Source organism: Xiphophorus hellerii, chromosome 16, assembly GCF_003331165.1.
Source record: "Xiphophorus hellerii strain 12219 chromosome 16, Xiphophorus_hellerii-4.1, whole genome shotgun sequence".
Classification (NCBI taxonomy): domain Eukaryota; kingdom Metazoa; phylum Chordata; class Actinopteri; order Cyprinodontiformes; family Poeciliidae; genus Xiphophorus; species Xiphophorus hellerii.
Window position 1 is genome coordinate 6,877,336 of NC_045687.1, and position 18,865 is coordinate 6,896,200.

At 38.3% G+C, this 18,865-nt stretch overlaps 1 protein-coding gene across 1 annotated transcript in view; it reads right to left on the reverse strand.

Annotated features, from left to right (window-relative positions):
- The window catches only part of znf385c (zinc finger protein 385C), a 143,325-nt gene that overhangs the window by 91,407 nt on the left and 33,053 nt on the right, over positions 1 to 18,865 (reverse strand). The window contains exon 2 of the mRNA XM_032588632.1: positions 8,846 to 9,175. Within this exon, the coding sequence (XP_032444523.1) occupies positions 8,846 to 9,173 (328 nt within the window). The 5' untranslated portion in view covers positions 9,174 to 9,175. The remainder of the gene's footprint in view (positions 1 to 8,845; positions 9,176 to 18,865) is intronic.

An 18,865-nucleotide genomic window follows, 5' to 3' on the forward strand; every position in this document is an offset into this window, starting at 1 on the left:
CCAAGGACGACATCATTCACAGGATGATCTCACCAGGTCTGTGTCTGTCTCTCTCTGTGTCTGGATGTTTCTGTGTGTGCAGGAAAGCCAGCAGAGGATCTGAGAGCTAGCTGATGACTGGAGGCATCCTGACAACTCCAACCTTCCCTCTCTAACTATTATTTCTCCCCTCTCCTCTATTCCTCCCCCACCTCTCTTGCCTGTCTTTATTATTAGTGGCAGCTAAAGGCAGTAGACCGGAAAATTCCCATTGAGAAACAGAACACACATCTGCATATTACAGCCCCGGTTCACGTCAGCTATGAGTGAATAAATTAATACATGAATAACAATGAAAATCATCCATGAGTTTCCTCCCCCAATCTTTAAATGGAATTGTGTGTGCGTGTGTAGGAAGCAGAGGAATATAAAAACCAAAGTGTGTTGTATATAGTCTGATTTGCATAAAATCTATAGAACTAGCCCATGTCAAACGGTGCAAGTGTTATGAATGCAGTTTTTAAAAATTATTTAATGATTCAGTCTCAACTTAAACATTGGGAAATTTTATCTCAAGACTCATAAAGTTTATTTAATTAGGACACAAACATTTAATTAAAAAGTTTAACTTTTCCATTTTTAAAAGCAACAACAAATTTTATCAGCAGTGCTGTGAAAATGTGACAAACATCTATTAATCTAGAAAGGCTTACAAAGTCATTTCTAAGGCTTTCAAACTCCACTGAAACACTTTGAGATGTTAATCACATGATGAAACAGTGATGAGCCTTTACTGGTATGACCAACATGCCAAAAACTTTCCAACAGCACACTGTGGACTCAAACAGTCACACTTGACTTGGTAATGATTCAACAATAAGAAATACGAATATGGTATCCACTGAAGAGTTTCAGGCAAAAACCAGTGATGGCCAAAAAGAACACAAAGGATTGTCTCACATTTTTCAAACAACTTTATGACTTGCAAGTCTTTTTGTAAAGTACCCTACATACAAACGAACAAAACCTAGAACTTTGTGGAAGGTCTGGGTACCATTAGAGGTAGGATTTCAAAAGAAAGCATGGTGGTGGTAGTGCAATGCTCTAGGGCCGGTGTCCTGAAAAAAAATTACTGAATTTCCTCCTCAGCATGCAGTCAGGTTCGGCTAATAAACTCATTATTTGATTACAAAACTCAAATAAATCTGTAAGGGAGAGAATATTTTTTCACAGCACTGTACATTTGCATGTTATGCTGCATCATATAAGAATAAGATTTTCTTTAAAAGGCAGAAATCAATACAATTAATAAATGTCTCTGTGTAACACCCACACAGCACAAGACTGGAACATTAGAATATATGCTAAGCAAAAGCCAACATGTCACCTACTCCTGTGAGATGTCTGCTTCTGGCTTTGTTAGCATACCCCACAAACACCACCACACTCATTCTCATCTCATTCAGCCAAGATTACATCTGTTTACCAACGCTTGTCGACTTTAGTTACGTGTACAACACAGCAAGGGTCTCTGGAGGTCCACCGAGCTGCACACAATAAACGCTCCAACTGTTTGCAGCCTATTCTGCTCACTGGCTGTTACACAATAGCTCTGTTGAGATCTGTTTAAACTTTGAGAGGATGCTCCTCTTGATTCCCACAAAGACACTTTGTGACTCTCTGCAGAGGTAGCTTATCACTTGTGTCGAAAAGAATGCAAAGGATGGAGGATGCATGTGAACTTTGGGAACTACAGTACGTGGTATGGCAAACCATTTTACACCATATATCATGTGTGTATTATCAGACTGCTCCAGCATGCAATGCAAGAGACAGCGTTTGTCTCTGTCTGCCCCTCAACATCTGACACCACCCACTCTCTCTGTTCAGACTGGTCTCTAAGAGCCTTCACCAATCTTTAGCCCTTCTCTGTGTTGCTCATGCATCTCTCCCCATCCACTTTATCCTCCTATATCTCCCTTCTATTCTACCTCTTCTCCCGCTCTTACTTCCATTTCTGCCCTTAGATGTGGTTGGTAATAAGTCACTCTGCTGTAATTTAGACCTTCCAAAGGCCTGTAATGATGGGGATCAGAGAAAGGCTAAGGTGGAGGTGAGATGAGAGGAGTTGCAGGGCCTTTTCTCTGGCTGGAAAGAAAGCCTTTCATGAGGCTTTTTGGAAGCAGCCGCTGGGTGAAAAGGATAAAACTTAGCAAAATGGAAGGGGATTTGGGGCAAAAAAGATAAACCCATCAGCTGTAGACTTTATTACGTCAAAGACATTTTAAAATCGATATTTCAAATACCAAAAAAAATTAAATATTGCATAAATTATTGTAATATGAAAAGAACTACGTTGATTTTACCAGAACTTAGCTCACTAGTACAAAGCATCATCTCTTGAACTTGCTGTGATTCACCTTCTGAGGACTATTTTGGAAGGAGAAATAAGGTAGCTTATTATACCATCTGACTCACTGTGAGATCGCTGAAGTCACATACAGTCAAATCAGGCAAGATGTCAATTTTTCTTTTTAAACCTTGGATCACATTCATTTCAAGCATTAGTCTGACATATAAAGATTTGCAGTAGTTATTTAAACAAACTTAATTCGTCATGCTATCTTGTGCTAAAGAGTTATTTTCAATACATCAGTTCAGAAATGGAGCAATTAGTTTTACATTGGTGCAGAACGACAGAAGTGTGCCTACAGCTGTCAGATATTTCAATTTTCACTTAAGTAAGCTGGGACAGATGTGGCCATCTGTCTTTGGCTTTTGATTTTCCTTCACTTGCTGTTTACTTTATTACGTGGTTCTTAATCTAATTCAAGGGGGGCTTGTGCAGAATGGATTTTAATCAGGTTACAATGGCCATTGTAGTGTTTGTGTGTAAAAATTTGATGAACACCCCAACCCTATTTACATGGTGGACACAATCACTGCCCAAGTTAAACTGTCATGTGATGTTGAATCAGAGCACCCTAATACAAAGAGAAGATAGGAGGATGGATAATAAACAGTTTGAACTAAAAATGAGAAAAATATGAAACTAACAAAAAAATAAAGAGTCCAGGGAGAAGCCAAAAAAATCACAGGATGACCATCGCATGCTGGTGGAAGACCTGAGCAACAGGTGACTAACTAATGCCAAGGAGGTGATTACTGAATGAGGAGCAGGTGGTTGATTAGTAACAGTGTGTGACTCTGAAGGAAGGCAAGTACCTTAACTCAATGTCAAGTAGGAAAATGGGAAGTTGATTGTTAGCTGCCAGTAACTTGCACCAAATAAGAAAATTAGAGAAAATGGCTGATAGAATACACTGGGAAACTGGTAAGCAAGAAAATAGAAACCATAAAAAATATACCAACCCACGAGTATTGGTATATTACTCGTGGGTTCATCACCATACCATCATACCATGCCAACCATGATGGTATCACTGCCATCATGATTGGCAGTGATACCTACTCAGGTCGGCTGCAGTGTCCAAACCAACCAGCAACCTAAACTAGTGATACAAATGAAGGTAAAGCCATGTTTTAATGTCGTTTTTTTCACCCTAGCTTTTAAATGCTACAGCTCAATTTTAGATTGAGCAGAACAGCAATGTTTTTCCATTCTGTTTTAGTACAACTTTGTTGAACCAAACATCTGTTTTACTTAATCTAGGCATATAGGCATATACTGTATGGTATTTTCAGTAGTTTTATTCAGCTCCAGCTTAACGTGTAAGTTCAAAAATTCACAACCCACAAATCATGTTCTCACACAGTACAACTTATGCTCTGATACGACCTGACTGCTCACACTGCATGTGGGAACACGACACGTCAGACTCTTGAATCTGAAACTACAAAGAAGAGGAAGAAGAAAAACCTGGAAGTGAGCAGAAGGTCACTCTAGAATGAGACAATGCTCAGTAAAAACAAACATGCTTCTTTGACAATCTACATAGACAAAAGTGCAGAAAAGCTCCTTTTTCACTCCTGATCTTATATTGGCACATCCACAGTGTGAGAGATTCAGGTAAATTTGCCTCATGGTGGTACTTCAACAGTGTTACACCCTCATGAGTGGCGACCAGAATTTCAAATAGGTTTGATTTTCAAGCGACCATATGCTTGCTGATTGGGAGCTGGTTTTAAGGTGTTAATCGCTTCTCATTACCGATTGTTTACTATACAGTGCACAACACAGAATTAAGTCGACATTTAGCCCCATTCGAAAAACTGTCACAATTGTCACAAGTTGAAAATTCATTCAAAATGGGCCAAAAATGGTAGAGTCTACAAACTGAGTGTGGTTTCCTTTATCTGATTTAAGGTTTAATGCATTGTGGATTCAGAGAATGTTTTGTCTTAATTAGCAGTTGCTTGAGGTATGGTTACTTTTCCATCATCTTAAACCAGTCTGCTCATTCTGACCTCTAATTACAAGGAAAGTTTGCAAACATACTGCTGCTCGCTTGATGTTGTCTCTTTTTTTGGACCATTCTTGGTAAACCTAAGAGACAACTGTGTGTAAAAATCCAATCAGCAGTTTCTGAAATATTTAAGTAAACCCATCTGGCACCAACAGCAGAAATACATTCAAAGTTACTTTGATCACTTTTGCCACTATCCTGATGCTCAAGGGAAACTTCATAAAAACATCTTCACCATAAATAGATATCTAAATGCACTGAGTTGTGGCTGGTGTAAATGACTGCACATCCACACACTTTGTGAAAACCAGGGGAAATGACAAATGTGTTCCATTATATTCAGACTTTGAGATAAACAGTAAAAATTGACTCAAAAAGGGGTCATGCCAGGTGACCAAACTGACAAGATGCTGAATAAACAGCCTGATATTTTCTGGCATTTAGTAAACTCACCAACAGTTCAATTCATTTAGCAGATATGTCTGCAGGAGCGATGGCAGTAAAGGTTTATGTATCAGAAAACACAGATAAGGGCTGATAGTTAGAGTCAAATGGCCTTCTCCACAAACACATGAAGCTGACCTGTAATAACCCAGGTAAACGCAAACATTGTATGGCGTTTGAGAGATATGCCCTCTCTTGGTGGCCTTATAGATGCCAGACCTCATGTTTTTTGCTACACAGAGCTTTGCGTGTCAGCCCGGCTTGGCTGGCGACCTTTTCTCAGAGTCTGAACTACTGCTACAAAGCGGGGCTGCACCCTGGGGCAAATTGAGGAAGAGCGAGGGACGGACAGTGAGGAGAGGGGACTGGAGGTGAGGACATGGCAACAAAAGCACATGACTCCAAAGCCCCGTTGAATTTCAAGAAATTGTGAAATCCACATGGAAAAGACAGCCCAGTGAAACTACAAACAGGGAACATCCACATTTACATTTATGATTATCCTTTTAATAGAATATCCAGGAATACTCACACTGAACTTCTAATATATACACTACAAAGTCTATAGAAGCTCATCTGTGTTCAAAGGCATTTAAGCAGAGAAGAAAATTTTCAGAAAAATAGGAATATTGCAAGGCAAATGAAACATAAATGCAGATGTTCAAATGCATTCATGCATAAAATCACTGGCTCTAATCCAGTTTCCAATGCTTTAGTAAAACAGAAAAAACCAGAGTTAATCATAGAACACAATACGAACACTAAAAAAGACAACTACCTACATTAGCATTTATTCACACCACAATAAATGTGAATAAATCAGAAAAATTAAACAACAAAAGAGCACAACAAAAACAAAGCAAAATCTGTTTCCACTCAAAGAAAACATTCATACTTATTGAAGACCAACACAACAGAAGCAAACACACATGACCAAAACAGTTGTCAAAAAGTTATAATTATGAATTCATGTCAGCCCAATGTCCCTCGGCTCTTGTGTTGACACATGGATGTTGAACATTACATTCTGCACAGTGGTGAAAGTAACACAGCGTATCATTGGACAGCAGCTCATTGATGTGTTGTATATGTAATTGTGTACGTTAACACTATAAACACCAGTAAGCTAAGGAGCAAGATCAACAGCATTTAAATGGGTAATTTGAACCAACAAATAAGATGAGGAGCAAGTTTTATCAGAAAGCTCTGCCATATATTACACTCATAAAGGAACTGTAAACTATATTCGCACCCATAGTGCATGTAATCTTGTAAATAAGGTCACTCATGAATTAATGAATTTCTTGCAATAGATTTTCTTTTAAGCCACTAGAAGACTATTTTCTATCATGCCATGCATGCAAGCATATTGAAAAACCCTGGCTACAGGGGTCTAAGTGTGAGAAAATTGAGTCTGTGGAACATTAAGTTCTACCATGTCTTTGAAGCATGCATGTGCCACTGGGTCAGGACAGGGAGTAGTATTTTTGTGGTCCACTCACCATCTTGTTTTCTTTTCATATTTAAGGATCAACTGACCATCATAAAATTAAATGTCAGTGCTCCATGAATTTCCCCAAGTGATCAGATAATTTTAGCCAGATTAAAAGAAAGTAGAGTAGGTCAAAGAGTCAGTTTTGATTCTAGTTTTAAACACCTGACAGCTGAGCTAAATATATCTTTATTGGTGCATAGAGCATGGCATAGCATCAGATAGATCTATTTTATTATTGGGTTATAGTTGAAATAATTATGTCCCAATTGTTTTATTCTGTAGCACACATCCCTAAAATCTGTGGCTACCTATTATCTAGAGATCCAATTGTCTTTTCTGCAGTGTGCAATGGATATTAAGGTGTTGGCATAGACTTATCTTTCTTTGCTCTCGAGTGTCCCTTCCCCACTGAAGCAAAAGGCACAATAATGTGACAAGATCATTATAAATGGAATGTACTTGTAACAAAACTTTAAAAAACATGATGTTTTAGGATTTGCTTTATGTTAACTATATTCAGCCCACAAACAAGCTGAGCATTCACTATGAAATCTAGCATTTAGCAAAGCCATGTTTCATCATTATACAACATGGCTCTAATTTTAACATCTGGGGAAGTTATCGCCAATCAGATTTGTCAGTGAGCTTCCCAGCATATTCTCCATAATGACTGAGTGAAATCTTTTAATCGCGGAGACATTCAGACTTTCATCTTTCCGAAAGAATGGCTGCTCCACATGTCTGGTATCCATGCCAGAGGGAGAGAGGGAAAAGGGAAAGAGAGAAGAGCCTGGACCCACTGTCAGCTCAGCGAAGCAGAGAGAAAGGCAAACATGAGCTGACATAAAACAATGTGCTGGGAGTAACACGCACACGTTGCATGCTACATATACACCAAAAACTAATTTAAATTTTCTTGGTTGCTCTTAAAATCCTGTGATCTCTCAACATGTTAGCCTCTATACCAGCCACAGAAACCACCTTTACAAATGACATGAGAGCTGACATAGACATGGATGCATTGAGGCATGTATTTCTATTTCCCCAGCACAAACTACTAACTCTGTAGCATTTAGAAATTCTAAAAATATCAGAAGCAGGCGAGTAGGATGCACACGTATACACAGACACACATCCAGAGCACAGGAGATGTGGTGGAGTCGAGGACACCGAAGAGCCGGCAGCCTGAGGGAGTCAGCAGAAGGTGAGCAGAGATAAGGCTGCATGATTGTGACTGTGTGTCAGGGAGAATCTGCGCACCACAACTGCAGCATGTCCTCTTATACACACCCCAACATAAAAAAACACATCTTTTTATATGCACTCTGCATCCCCTGCAGCAGTGTACCAAAACAGGCAATTTAGACTGCAACACATGGGCTTAGTGTCTGACAAAGTTCTGGAAAATTTGTTCTCTAGACTCGAGTAAGCTGACTACATTCTTGCAAATCTCAACATTTGGATAAACAAACATCATAAACAAATGATAAAAGGTAAATAATGCAATGCTTTTCATATCCTAAAGTGAATCGTACATTCACATGTTTAGAAGTACAACAATTTTACATCTGTAAAGTTTTTTTTTTTTTTTTTTCAGATTTTGTCAATCTGTTGTTAAAGTTCAGTATTGATTGTGATTTGTCAACTGATTTTCAATAATTGCCCCTTGATATTAAATGGAATACAAGAAATGTTGATTTTGTAACAATAATTAACAAATACATATAAACTACCGTATCAGCTAAGTATAAATGTTATATTTGTTACTGAAGTGTTCATTTAGCATGAAATCTAAAGTAGTTCACACTAAATGAACTACTAAAAATAGAATAAGCAATTCTCTAAAGGGGCAGAACAACATTTAGAAATCATGCTACCTATATATTGTTTAATGTTACTATAACAATGTGGTTGCAAACTTGTTCCTTACTCTTTTCTTTTACATGATGATTTTCTTTTGCACCTCTCTCTCAGAGTTATTGGTAACAATAACGTTTATAAGTGCTTCCAGGTTTTGATACACTTTTGATTTGTTAATTATTCCAAACAAAAATATAAGGCAATAGATTCAATTGTTATCTTCAGCAGACCGGTAAATGACACTGCAGAGAATGAAAAATAACATGAATCACTTTACTGTTAAAGTGAGACATTTCTAGGAGCTCTACTCCTAGAAACATCAACACATTGAGCTCCTAATTAGTTCCTCAGTTGCTGAGTTTGCTTTGCTCCAATTGCATTGCAGTGTGTTTGTGGGTCTGTTTCCTCACCCCAAGGCTGTGTCTGAACACATTTTTGCAAACAGGATCCAATTTGTTTAACTTCTGTTGTATTCAGTAACGGGTATTTGTGCAGGGAGGTTCGTGATTCTGCACTGTGAACACTGTGTGGGATTCTGTTAATCTGCATGGCTCTATTGTGCTAGGCAGAGCTAAAAATTGAGTTAGGCCTCATTCTGCAACTAAAGAAGTGGTCAGCCAAGCAGCTCCTGGGGGCCTACCTGTGTTTCCTGGCATTTTGCCACTGCTGATTTGCTTCAGCCTCTTTTGGTGTGATTTGCCGTTGTAGTGAATCTGGGCCTGGGCAGCTGAGTTCAGCTGAATGTTGCAGACCTCACACAGTGTGTAGGTCCGCTGCTTCCGCTCTCTTTTGGGTCTGTAGGGTGGAGAGTGCCGAGTGCCCCCCTGTGATGTGTCATGTAGTTTTTCACCTTCATTCTGGATCTCAAAGCAAGATTCACTATCCATCTGAATAAGTTGTTTCCTGCCAACACTGTTGCTTTCCAGATCGGGAAATGGAAAAGACGATGGGCTGAAAGGACGTTTCATGCCTGCAAGAGAATAAGAGGGGAGATGATTATTGACATTAAATACAACATGAAGCACCACAAACCTAATGCTTTTCTCATTTTTTATTAACATAGTTTGATGTTTTATGTCCTGTACATTCAGGAGGTTAAAACAAATTAATAAAATAAAACAAATTATAAAAATAGGAGACTGATTTTTTTTTTCTTTGAATTTCATGTAAATTAATCCTCGTCTGCAAAAACACAGACATATCTTCGCTCCATATCAATGACCATATTACACCATCGACAAGAAAAGCACTTGTACTTAATCACAGGATCCAACAAGGCTCCACATGAGGGAGACAGAGTGCTGTAGCACCGTTTCTCTGAGGAACAGTAAAGCCACTGTTCAAAGCTCTTTTAGAAGTGATAACTTCATGCCTATTTTTTGCCCTTGCAAGCCAAACTTCAACATGAACCTATATTTACACAGCACACAGCAAAATGTCTCAGTACAGAGTTTGGAAAAAAAATACTCCGCCCTAACTCTCAAAGGAGGACAGCAGAATTGTGAAAAGATTGTACTTCAAACCTAAACATTTTTAGTAGAATTATATCACACAGCTGTAAAAGTACAAAAGCCTGGGGCAGACACACTTAAAAAAGTAAGCAAGATAAAATTTCTGCTGTATAGGCTAGTATCTGTACATAAATAAGTGAAAATGTGAGCCTACAATAGCTTTGCAAAGGATTGAGACATCACTTTGGAAAAAAAAATCTCTGAAATACACCCAGCTGTGTTTTTATGTGGCTGATTTTCTGCCTCTGCTTCAAATTATTTACATTTTCAGCCACAACTGCTCAGGCACACAAAAACAAAGTGAAGCCAAGTCTTCAACCCATATATGCTGACAAGCATATAAAAAACCCACTTTGACACACACGCCTACACACGAAAACACAGACACACAGTATACGGTTCTCAAAAATACATTAGAGCAAGCCGCTCCATGAAAGCTGCAATTCATGTTGCCAATCTTGGAGCACTCAAGAGACTCTATCAGATGTTTTCTAAAGAGCTTTAAGTAATGCTGGTCTGGCACTAAATAAAAAAAAAAGAAAAAACTCTGTAGTCTTCACCCAGGAATCCCCTTACACTCCAGCCAAGCAACTAGTTGCTGCCAATTAGCATGGTTGTGAAAACAAAACCCAAAATGAAAACTTGCAGTGTAATATGTGGAGCAAATTATACCCCTCTATCCTTTAAGACAACCAACAATCATGAGAAGTTTCTACACAGAGATGGGATTCATGTTTAAAAAACAAGCTGATGGAAAATCTTAGCAGTTCTTGAAAAATTCTGAAGGGAAAAATAAGAGGCTGAACACCGGAGGACTGACAGGTGGCTCTCGAGTATTATTATTTATTATTATTATTATTATTTATTTATTTATTTATTTTTTAATTTTATCAAATAGGTTTTTTAATCTGTTTGCATCTCTGGTTTACAAACCTGTTAGTAAAGCAACAGGTGGATTCAGATGTTTCCTTCAAAAATAAAGAAGTTTCAAATATAATATTTACAAAACAACAATAAATTGCTGCAACAGAAATACTTCCCCTACAAACCGACATATAAACTGGAAAGTCTGATGATGATTTGATTTTTACAGCCAACTTCGTCGATGAACAGCCAAAACCACCTGCTATAAGGCAGGCTTCGACTCCTACCTTGAAGCATCGTCCACCAGTGAGCCAGATAGCTATGACTCCTTTATTTAATCAGTAACATGCAGCACACAGACTGTTTGGGGTTGTTTTAACCCCACATTCCCACTTCTAAAAATATTTCTCAGAAAATCCTTTCATTTCGTCAGTATGAGTAAATTCCATTGCAGCCAACTGGTTGTTGCTTTCTTTTTTTTTCTGTTTTAAAATATGACTGTACAAGATGTACTTGAAGCGCTTTCTTTTTGCTTACTAATTAGTTTGTTTTCCTTATTTGATTTGCGGATAACAAATTTTGTGTGGAGTTTACACACATTTTGAATCCGATAAGTAACAAACAAGCACATGATGACATATTTTTATAACTTTCTCCCTCTAATACATTTCTTTGAGAGTAACATTTCCTCATGTTTATCTCTAACAATAATTTACACACTGATGGAATATATTACACAACAAAAACTGAAGCAGTTCAAGTAAGAAAGCATATTTGAGTCTGTTGCTGTCAGTAAAACAGCCCATGAACAAAATACCTGGCTCGTGTTTCAATATCTTTCTATGCAGATGTTTTACATTAGAGATTAAAACTCATCATTGGTGTGTCAACTATTTGTCTAAAAATAGCCACAGATGTTCCTAGTTTACCTCCTTTCCTGTGGTCACTTCTCAGACATCTGTAAATTATACTATACTGGCATTAAAATAATATTACACCAGTTTTTGTGTAGTCTTGTGATTTTTATTCACAAATTCTATTTAGTTCCAGCCTATTGATAAACAGTAGAGTAAAAGGAAAATCTTCATTTAATTAAATATAAACTAGAATTAGCCCTCAAAAATCCCAGAAGTGTCACAAAATGATTTTAAAAACTCAAAATCATTTTGTAAAAGAAATTTTAAAGAAATGTAAATAACCTTTTCATTAAGCTTGCATTTCTGTATGGTAGTTTTTATTTATTGGATTGACAAAATTTTGTTCTTAAATGTAATTTCTCATCAAAGTGGACATGTGGGGTACCCCAAGGTTCATTCCTAGGACCCCTCTTATTTAATATCTATTTGCTCACACTAGCTCAGGTTATAACAGGAAATAAGATTAATTACCATAACTACACAGATGATACACAGATCTACATTATGATGTCACCAGATGACATCATAATATCATCTGGTGTCATCTGTTCTGAACAGATGCTCAGAACAGATAAATGTGTGGATGTGTCAAAACAGAAACAATGCTGAAGTTATTATCTTTGGACACAAAGAGAAATAATCGAGAGACAACGCACAGGTTCAGTTATTACAACTAAAACCAACGATCAGGCCCGAAACCTGGGAGTAGTGATGCACTCTGTCTTGAAGCTTCAGAGCCACATAAAGACAGTTACAAAGTTGGCCTTCTATCACCTGAAGAACATTTCCAAGATTACAGGACAAATGTCTCAGCAAGGTCTAGAGAAACTTTTTCTTTAGTCGCATTAATTACTGCCACAGTGTCTTTACAGGTGTGCCTAAAAAATTAATCAGATCCAGAATGCTGCTGCTGGTGCTATGACTAAAACCAGGAAGTTGGCGCACAACACACCAGTTTTAAAGTCCCTACACTGGCTCTCTGTAGCTCAGAGAATAGACTTTAAAATACTGTTGTTAGTTTATAAATCACTGAACGGCTTAGCGTCACAATACATTAAAGATCTGCTGTTGTCATAGCAACCTTCCAGACCTCTCCAGTCTTCTGGTTCTGACCTGCTCTGCATCCCCAGAACCAGGACCAAACATGAATAAGTAGCATTCAGCTTCTATGTACCACAAATCTGGAACAAACGTCCAGAATATTGTAAAACAGCTGAAATACTAAGTTCCTTTAAGTCTAGACTAAAAACCCGACTGCTTAGAGCTGCTTTTGAACCATCATATATTAAACAATAACTGGGGCCTGAAATAGCAATGCATAGGGAGAGCAGTGACTGACATGCGACTGACTTATCCCTCATGGGATCACTGGTGCCTGTCTCCAGCGGTTAACACACTCACACCTAAGGACAATTTAGAGACCAATTAACCTGGCAGTCATGTTTCTGGACTGTGGGAGGAAGCCGGAGCACCTGGACAGAACCCACGCATGAACCCATGCAAACTCCATGCAGAAAGAGCCCTGGTTTCAAACCCAAGACCTTCCTGCTCCAAGGCTACAGTGCTACCAACTGCACCACTGTGCAGCCATTTATTTAAGTCATATTTGAATTTATTGAATATGATTGCAAATAATTACTAAGGTAATTTGGCAGAGTAATTCAAAGTAATTTTTTTTATAAATGTATAAAGAAACACTACAAGAAACACAAATAACTCTAGCTACACTTGTAGACAGAGTTATTAGCTACAAGAGTCACCAACTCTTGTCCACAAATCCACAAGTCACTCAACCCATGGAATTATTATCAATGATGATAAGTTAAGTTACTATTAGTAGTATCAATATATATTAATAATAATATAATAATGATAATATATATAATGCATATATTATTCAATAGTATATGTAACTTAATTAATAATAATATATAATGTATATATTATTAATATGTAATAGTATATGTAACATAATTAATTAATAATGATAATAATATATAATTTATATATTATTAATATTTTATAGTATATGTAAATTAATAATATTAAGTTAATAATATCTTAATATCCAGTTAATATTACCTTAATATTAAGTTATTACTAATAACTCAATAACTTAAGGAACTATCAACTTAATAAGTTAATATTAACTTAATATTACTATTACTAATAACAACACAATAGTGTTGAATTTATTATTAACATAATAAGTTAATAACCTAATATTAACTTATTAACTTAATTTAATAACATTGGTTAATAAGTTATAAATAACTTATTAGCTTACTAAGTTAATAACTTATTAAGCTAATAAGTTACTAACTCCTTAACTTAATTTAATAACCTAAGTTAAGTTATTAACTTAAGTTACTTAAGTTATTAACTATGTTGATGCACTATTGCTTTTTGTCTGTTCTTTTATCTTCTGCAATAGATGCATAAAAAACAGTTTCAAATGAAACACCTGTCATAAAAAAACTAAATTATTTGCAGGTGAAGGAAGAAAATAAGGAAGGAGCTGAAACGCACAACTTAGAGAAAAAATGTAATTTTGTATGTTAAAATGAATACTTCACACAGCTTCACATTGACAATTAAAAAACAGCTTTGGATTTAAAAAAAATTAATTTCAGTTGCTTCAAACTGTAACTAAATTGATCTTTTTCACACAGTTGAATGAAGCATAGATTCAAACTGTAAGACTCTTTATCATCTTCCTCATCTCCTCCGATCATCAGGCTCATCATTCCTTCATAAAGCCCGGCGATTTCTACACAACCTCATCATGGCCTCATGATCTGGCGTAAGATCATGAGGCCTCTTCGTAGAGATCCCTGGCCTTCCTTCTTTGTTATTCTTCTTCTCCTTTTTTTGTCATCTATGCCTGAGAAATCTCCTGCTGCTCGGATCCACTTTCTCCTCTTTGCTCTGATCAGGAGAACCTAAGTGATGGTGAGATAAACCTTCATCTCTACCAAACCCTGGCAGGCTCCTGATGCCTTTGCAGTCCCTCTCAATGGCTTGGCAGGCATTCTTATCTTTCCCTACTGCAGTGCTTCTCATTCCAGTCCTCAGGTCCCCCCCCCCCCCCCGCTCTGCATGTTCCAGATCTGCCTCTGTTCCAGAACAGCTGATCCAAATGATTTCATGACCTCTTCTGCAGCCATCAATTACTGCAGAAGTCTGTTAATCACCTACAGATTCAATACAGGTGTGTAGCAGAAGGGAAATACCTAAACCATGCAGGGCAGAGGGGCCTGAGGACTGGAACCGAGAAACACTGCCCTACGGATACCTCTACGTGCACCCTCCGTATACCCTCATAGGCATCATTGTCCCTTTGCTATTATCGTCATCTCAGCTCTTCACGTACTATTTATTATTCTGCAGGCACCCATTTACCGTCCTTTTCTTCACCTTTGCAGGCTCATCCAGCCCATTTCTTCCCTTTCGATTCTCAATTAGTCTATACCTATTCTTCTCTGCAGGTACGCTTGTCTTTTTGTCTGGTCATCTTCTCAAGCATTCTTTATTTTTTCCGACTTTAGCTCGGTCCCGGTCCCCTCTTTCATTTGATTTTTGGGGGAAAGACGTCTCTAATCCTTCTCTGCGGCAGGTCATCCTCTCTGACGGAGGTTACCAGAGACACGTCCGAGCACCAAAGTTTATTTGTCAAATAAACTTTCTAATAGCCACTTTCTCTCTGCTTTCTCTCTGCAGGTCAAAATGAAGCCTGAGCATAAATTCAAAACGGAAGACTCTTCATCTCACCTGTCCAGCCAATCACCTCATCATGCTCCTCCTTCGTAAACTTACTTTCACTCTGTGTGAGTCTTTCCAGGTTGAAATACATTTATGTCAAAGATGTAGCAAATTTTACCTTTAACTTCTTAGCATTGGAGCCTTGAAATGTGTAATCATTTGTACTCTCACTGCTATTTTCAGAGGAACAACCTCCTCTTGGTGTTCTTCTCCAGGTCTCTTATTTAGTAAAATTGTGTGTCAATGTTTTCATAGCACGAGAAAAGAATCTTCTGAAAGAATTGTGTTTCTTTTTCTGGTACTTCTTCAGTTCATGCTCAAAACATGACACAACAACATTGTCAACTAAATTATGTTCGATGAAAGCCAGTGTCCTTCCAGCGGAGCAACCTATGTTTTCAGTGATGCTCTTGAAAACCTGGTGGCACAGACTAGGAATGCATTTCTGTTTAATTTGAAATTCCTGTCTCTCAACTTTCGTCCAAATTTTCCCCACAATTCGTTTTTCAGTGGCTTCCAGGTGATCAGGAAAGCAACATATCTTTGCCTTCTTGATGCTTCTCGACATTAACAACTTCACGAAAACCCTAACTGTTTCTTTCCTGTCTTCCTCAGACATCCCATCCTCTGGAATGCCTGAGAATTTCTTTGAGGAAAGTTTTGACTTTCTCAGCTCCACGATTTTTCTCCTCATTGCTACAAGTTCCTGGATCAAGATGGTGACATGTTGCATCAAAGAATTGAATCTTACACTCACCTGCAGCCACTGTGAGGGGTCTTCTTTGTCCAAAGGAGATGTGGCCGCTGAGATTACATGTTTTAAAAAAAGCATGTTAAACATCTCCGTACTCTCTGTCTGGAAGTCCTCTTCGATGTCCAGGACTCGAGCAAAAGCCTGAGAAATGATGTTGCCCATTACGGCTTTCAACTCTTTGTAGTTGTATTGGCAGTTCTTGAAGATGTCCAAAACCACATCTGAACAGACCTGTGTCAGGTAGTGCAACAGAGCTGCTATCCTTTTTCTGATGCTTTGATCTGGACATCCAGATGCCAGATCTTCCCACTTTTGTTCTGGAATATAGTGGATAAACTCATCGATTGCAGGAATCACAGAGTCCTCCACTATAACCTTGAGCGCATTTCTAAGTACAATTGAGAAACCCATCTTGCTGGCGTACACTCGAATCTGCTACCACTAGAACCAATTTCAAATGAGGGAGAATTTTAGCTAAAGGACTCGTATAAACCCGTCCACCTGTTACGTAACAGGGCGAGACGTGACATCACAAAATATGATGCGTCAGAACAGGAATACATGCAGCGCTGTGACGTGATTCGCTTACAATCTTTTTTTTTTTTTTCTTTAACAAACTCGGCTTTCGAAGAATGCAGACACGGCTATGGTTGTCATGTGACGTCACACTTCCGTGAACTTCGTAACTAGGCAGCTGCTAAAGAGTTGCTATGACAACAATAAACAAACCATAAGCGGAGCTCTCGCCTGTTGCTACCTAATTTATAAACAACATAAATACATTACAACTATTATTATTATTGCAATTCTTGAGTACTCTACCCACCTCTGTGTAATACTAAGATAAATAGTGATATTTATTGTCGTACTTACTGCCGAGCTAGCAAAAGTACCTTAGCTGAGGTAGCTTTTCTCTGCAAGCTAACACGGACACTTACTCTGCCAATCACCAGAACCTTGCTATTCACAGAAAGAGTTCGTACGTCCTTTACAAAGCCGTTTAAACACTGGCATTCTTCCTGTTCATTGAGTATTGGACTACGTTAAGAGATCGAGGCAGCTTGAACACATCTTCTGATATGTTTTCATTCACTGTCTCATACCGGTAGATAAAGACAGCAGCGATTTTCTCTCGCACACTGGTAAAGAGTGTCGATATATTCCCTTTTCGTTGGTCTGGAAGCCATGGTTTATCTACATTTTGCTTTGCGCTTGCCTGCTAAGGTGGCGTGGATCCCTGAGTATTACTTTTTAGTTTCACCGTAGGTGGGCATGTAGCTGAATAGATCTGATGGATTATTAAAAGAGTAAATAGTTTGTCTTGGACTCTGCAGTGATCTGTCCTTTCGTTCAAACCTTCATGCATGCAGCATGACACTAAAATAGAACTAAAATCAGAAAGGAATTCAGTTTTATAGTTTGAATCCAGTTCTAATCCAATTGTGAATAAAAAATGCATTCAGTTATTTATGCAATGCAAAAAAGAAAGCAAATTTAATGTAACAAGTTTTTACAATGGGTGTCAAATTTTGAGTAGATTCTTATTCAAGATCAATTTTTCTCCGAGGTTTTGGCTGAGTGCTTTACACTATTTTTGACATCTTTATCTAGTGAAGCTGAATCTTTTTTAACAAGGAGCAGAGCTGGTTGTCTGTGTATTTTTCTTTCACCTTGTACTTCTGCTATCTGAGTCTTTAGGGTCAGGACCCTTTGACAGATGAGAAACAGGGTCAAACTACTTTCATGTACATGGAGCTTTGAATCCACCTGCTGGACAGAGGCTCACTAGGACCAAAAGGAGTCTGCATCTTTCATCTGTGAATGTGTTTGCACTATACGGCTTACAGATACTGTAAGCAGTCCTCCAGCTCAATGTAGAAGCTGTGTGAGGCTGAAGCAGTGCAGCATCCTCACACAGTTCTCTAGACTGAGACAGGACAGGAGATTGTCAGAGGGATACCCTGTGGGAAGAGGGGCGGGGGTGATATTTTCACTTTCAGATACACCTGCACACTGTAACACCTCCTCCTTTAACATATGGGAGCCATCAATCAAAAGACAAGAGAAAGACCAGAGAGCACCACCCGGCATAGCAGCTCACCAATAAAACCTCTATTTATCATTTTTTGTCTATTGCACGCACATGAAATACTGTATCACTTCCGCAGCTCAGAGCAGTTCAAACCACAGGCCCACCCGTGAGTTCAACCCCCCACCCATCCACTGTGTTTACTGTGGGTACGGGGGCGTTGGTTCCTCCTGAGTAGGACACAGACTGGCCTGCAGATGTATCAATGTTAACATGGCAGGCATGTTAGCAGCTCCAAAATCAAACTGATGAGAGGAGACCACCTATGAGTGAAAGTCATGCAGGTCACGCATCGTGTAGCATGAGCTGTCAGTGGACACAACTGCATGAATTACAAGTACAATCGCAAACATAGGATGCCCTTCAACGCTGTAAACAATCAGCAAGCGATTCAGCAAACGTGAAGAACTACAAACAAAACTGAACAATTAAAAGCTCAGCTGAGCACCATTCACTGATTAGGGCACAATGACTGAAATTATGACTTACCCCAGGAGTATAAAGAAACAGTAAAAGCCACATTCCCCATATCCTGTCTAAAAATCTAGTTTTGACATTTCATCTGCAACTGCAATTCTGCAGTTGCCAGGAGAACAGTATTTACCTGATTGCATTGTGCACTTTCAAGACTTAAGTTCTAACATGTCTTTGCAAAAAGACAAAGTCAATTAGGGCATGGATGACAGTTTGAAATGGAGGATGTTTAACAGCTTTCACAGGGCCTGAACTCAATAGTTCATCTTTTAAATTAATAACAGTGGAG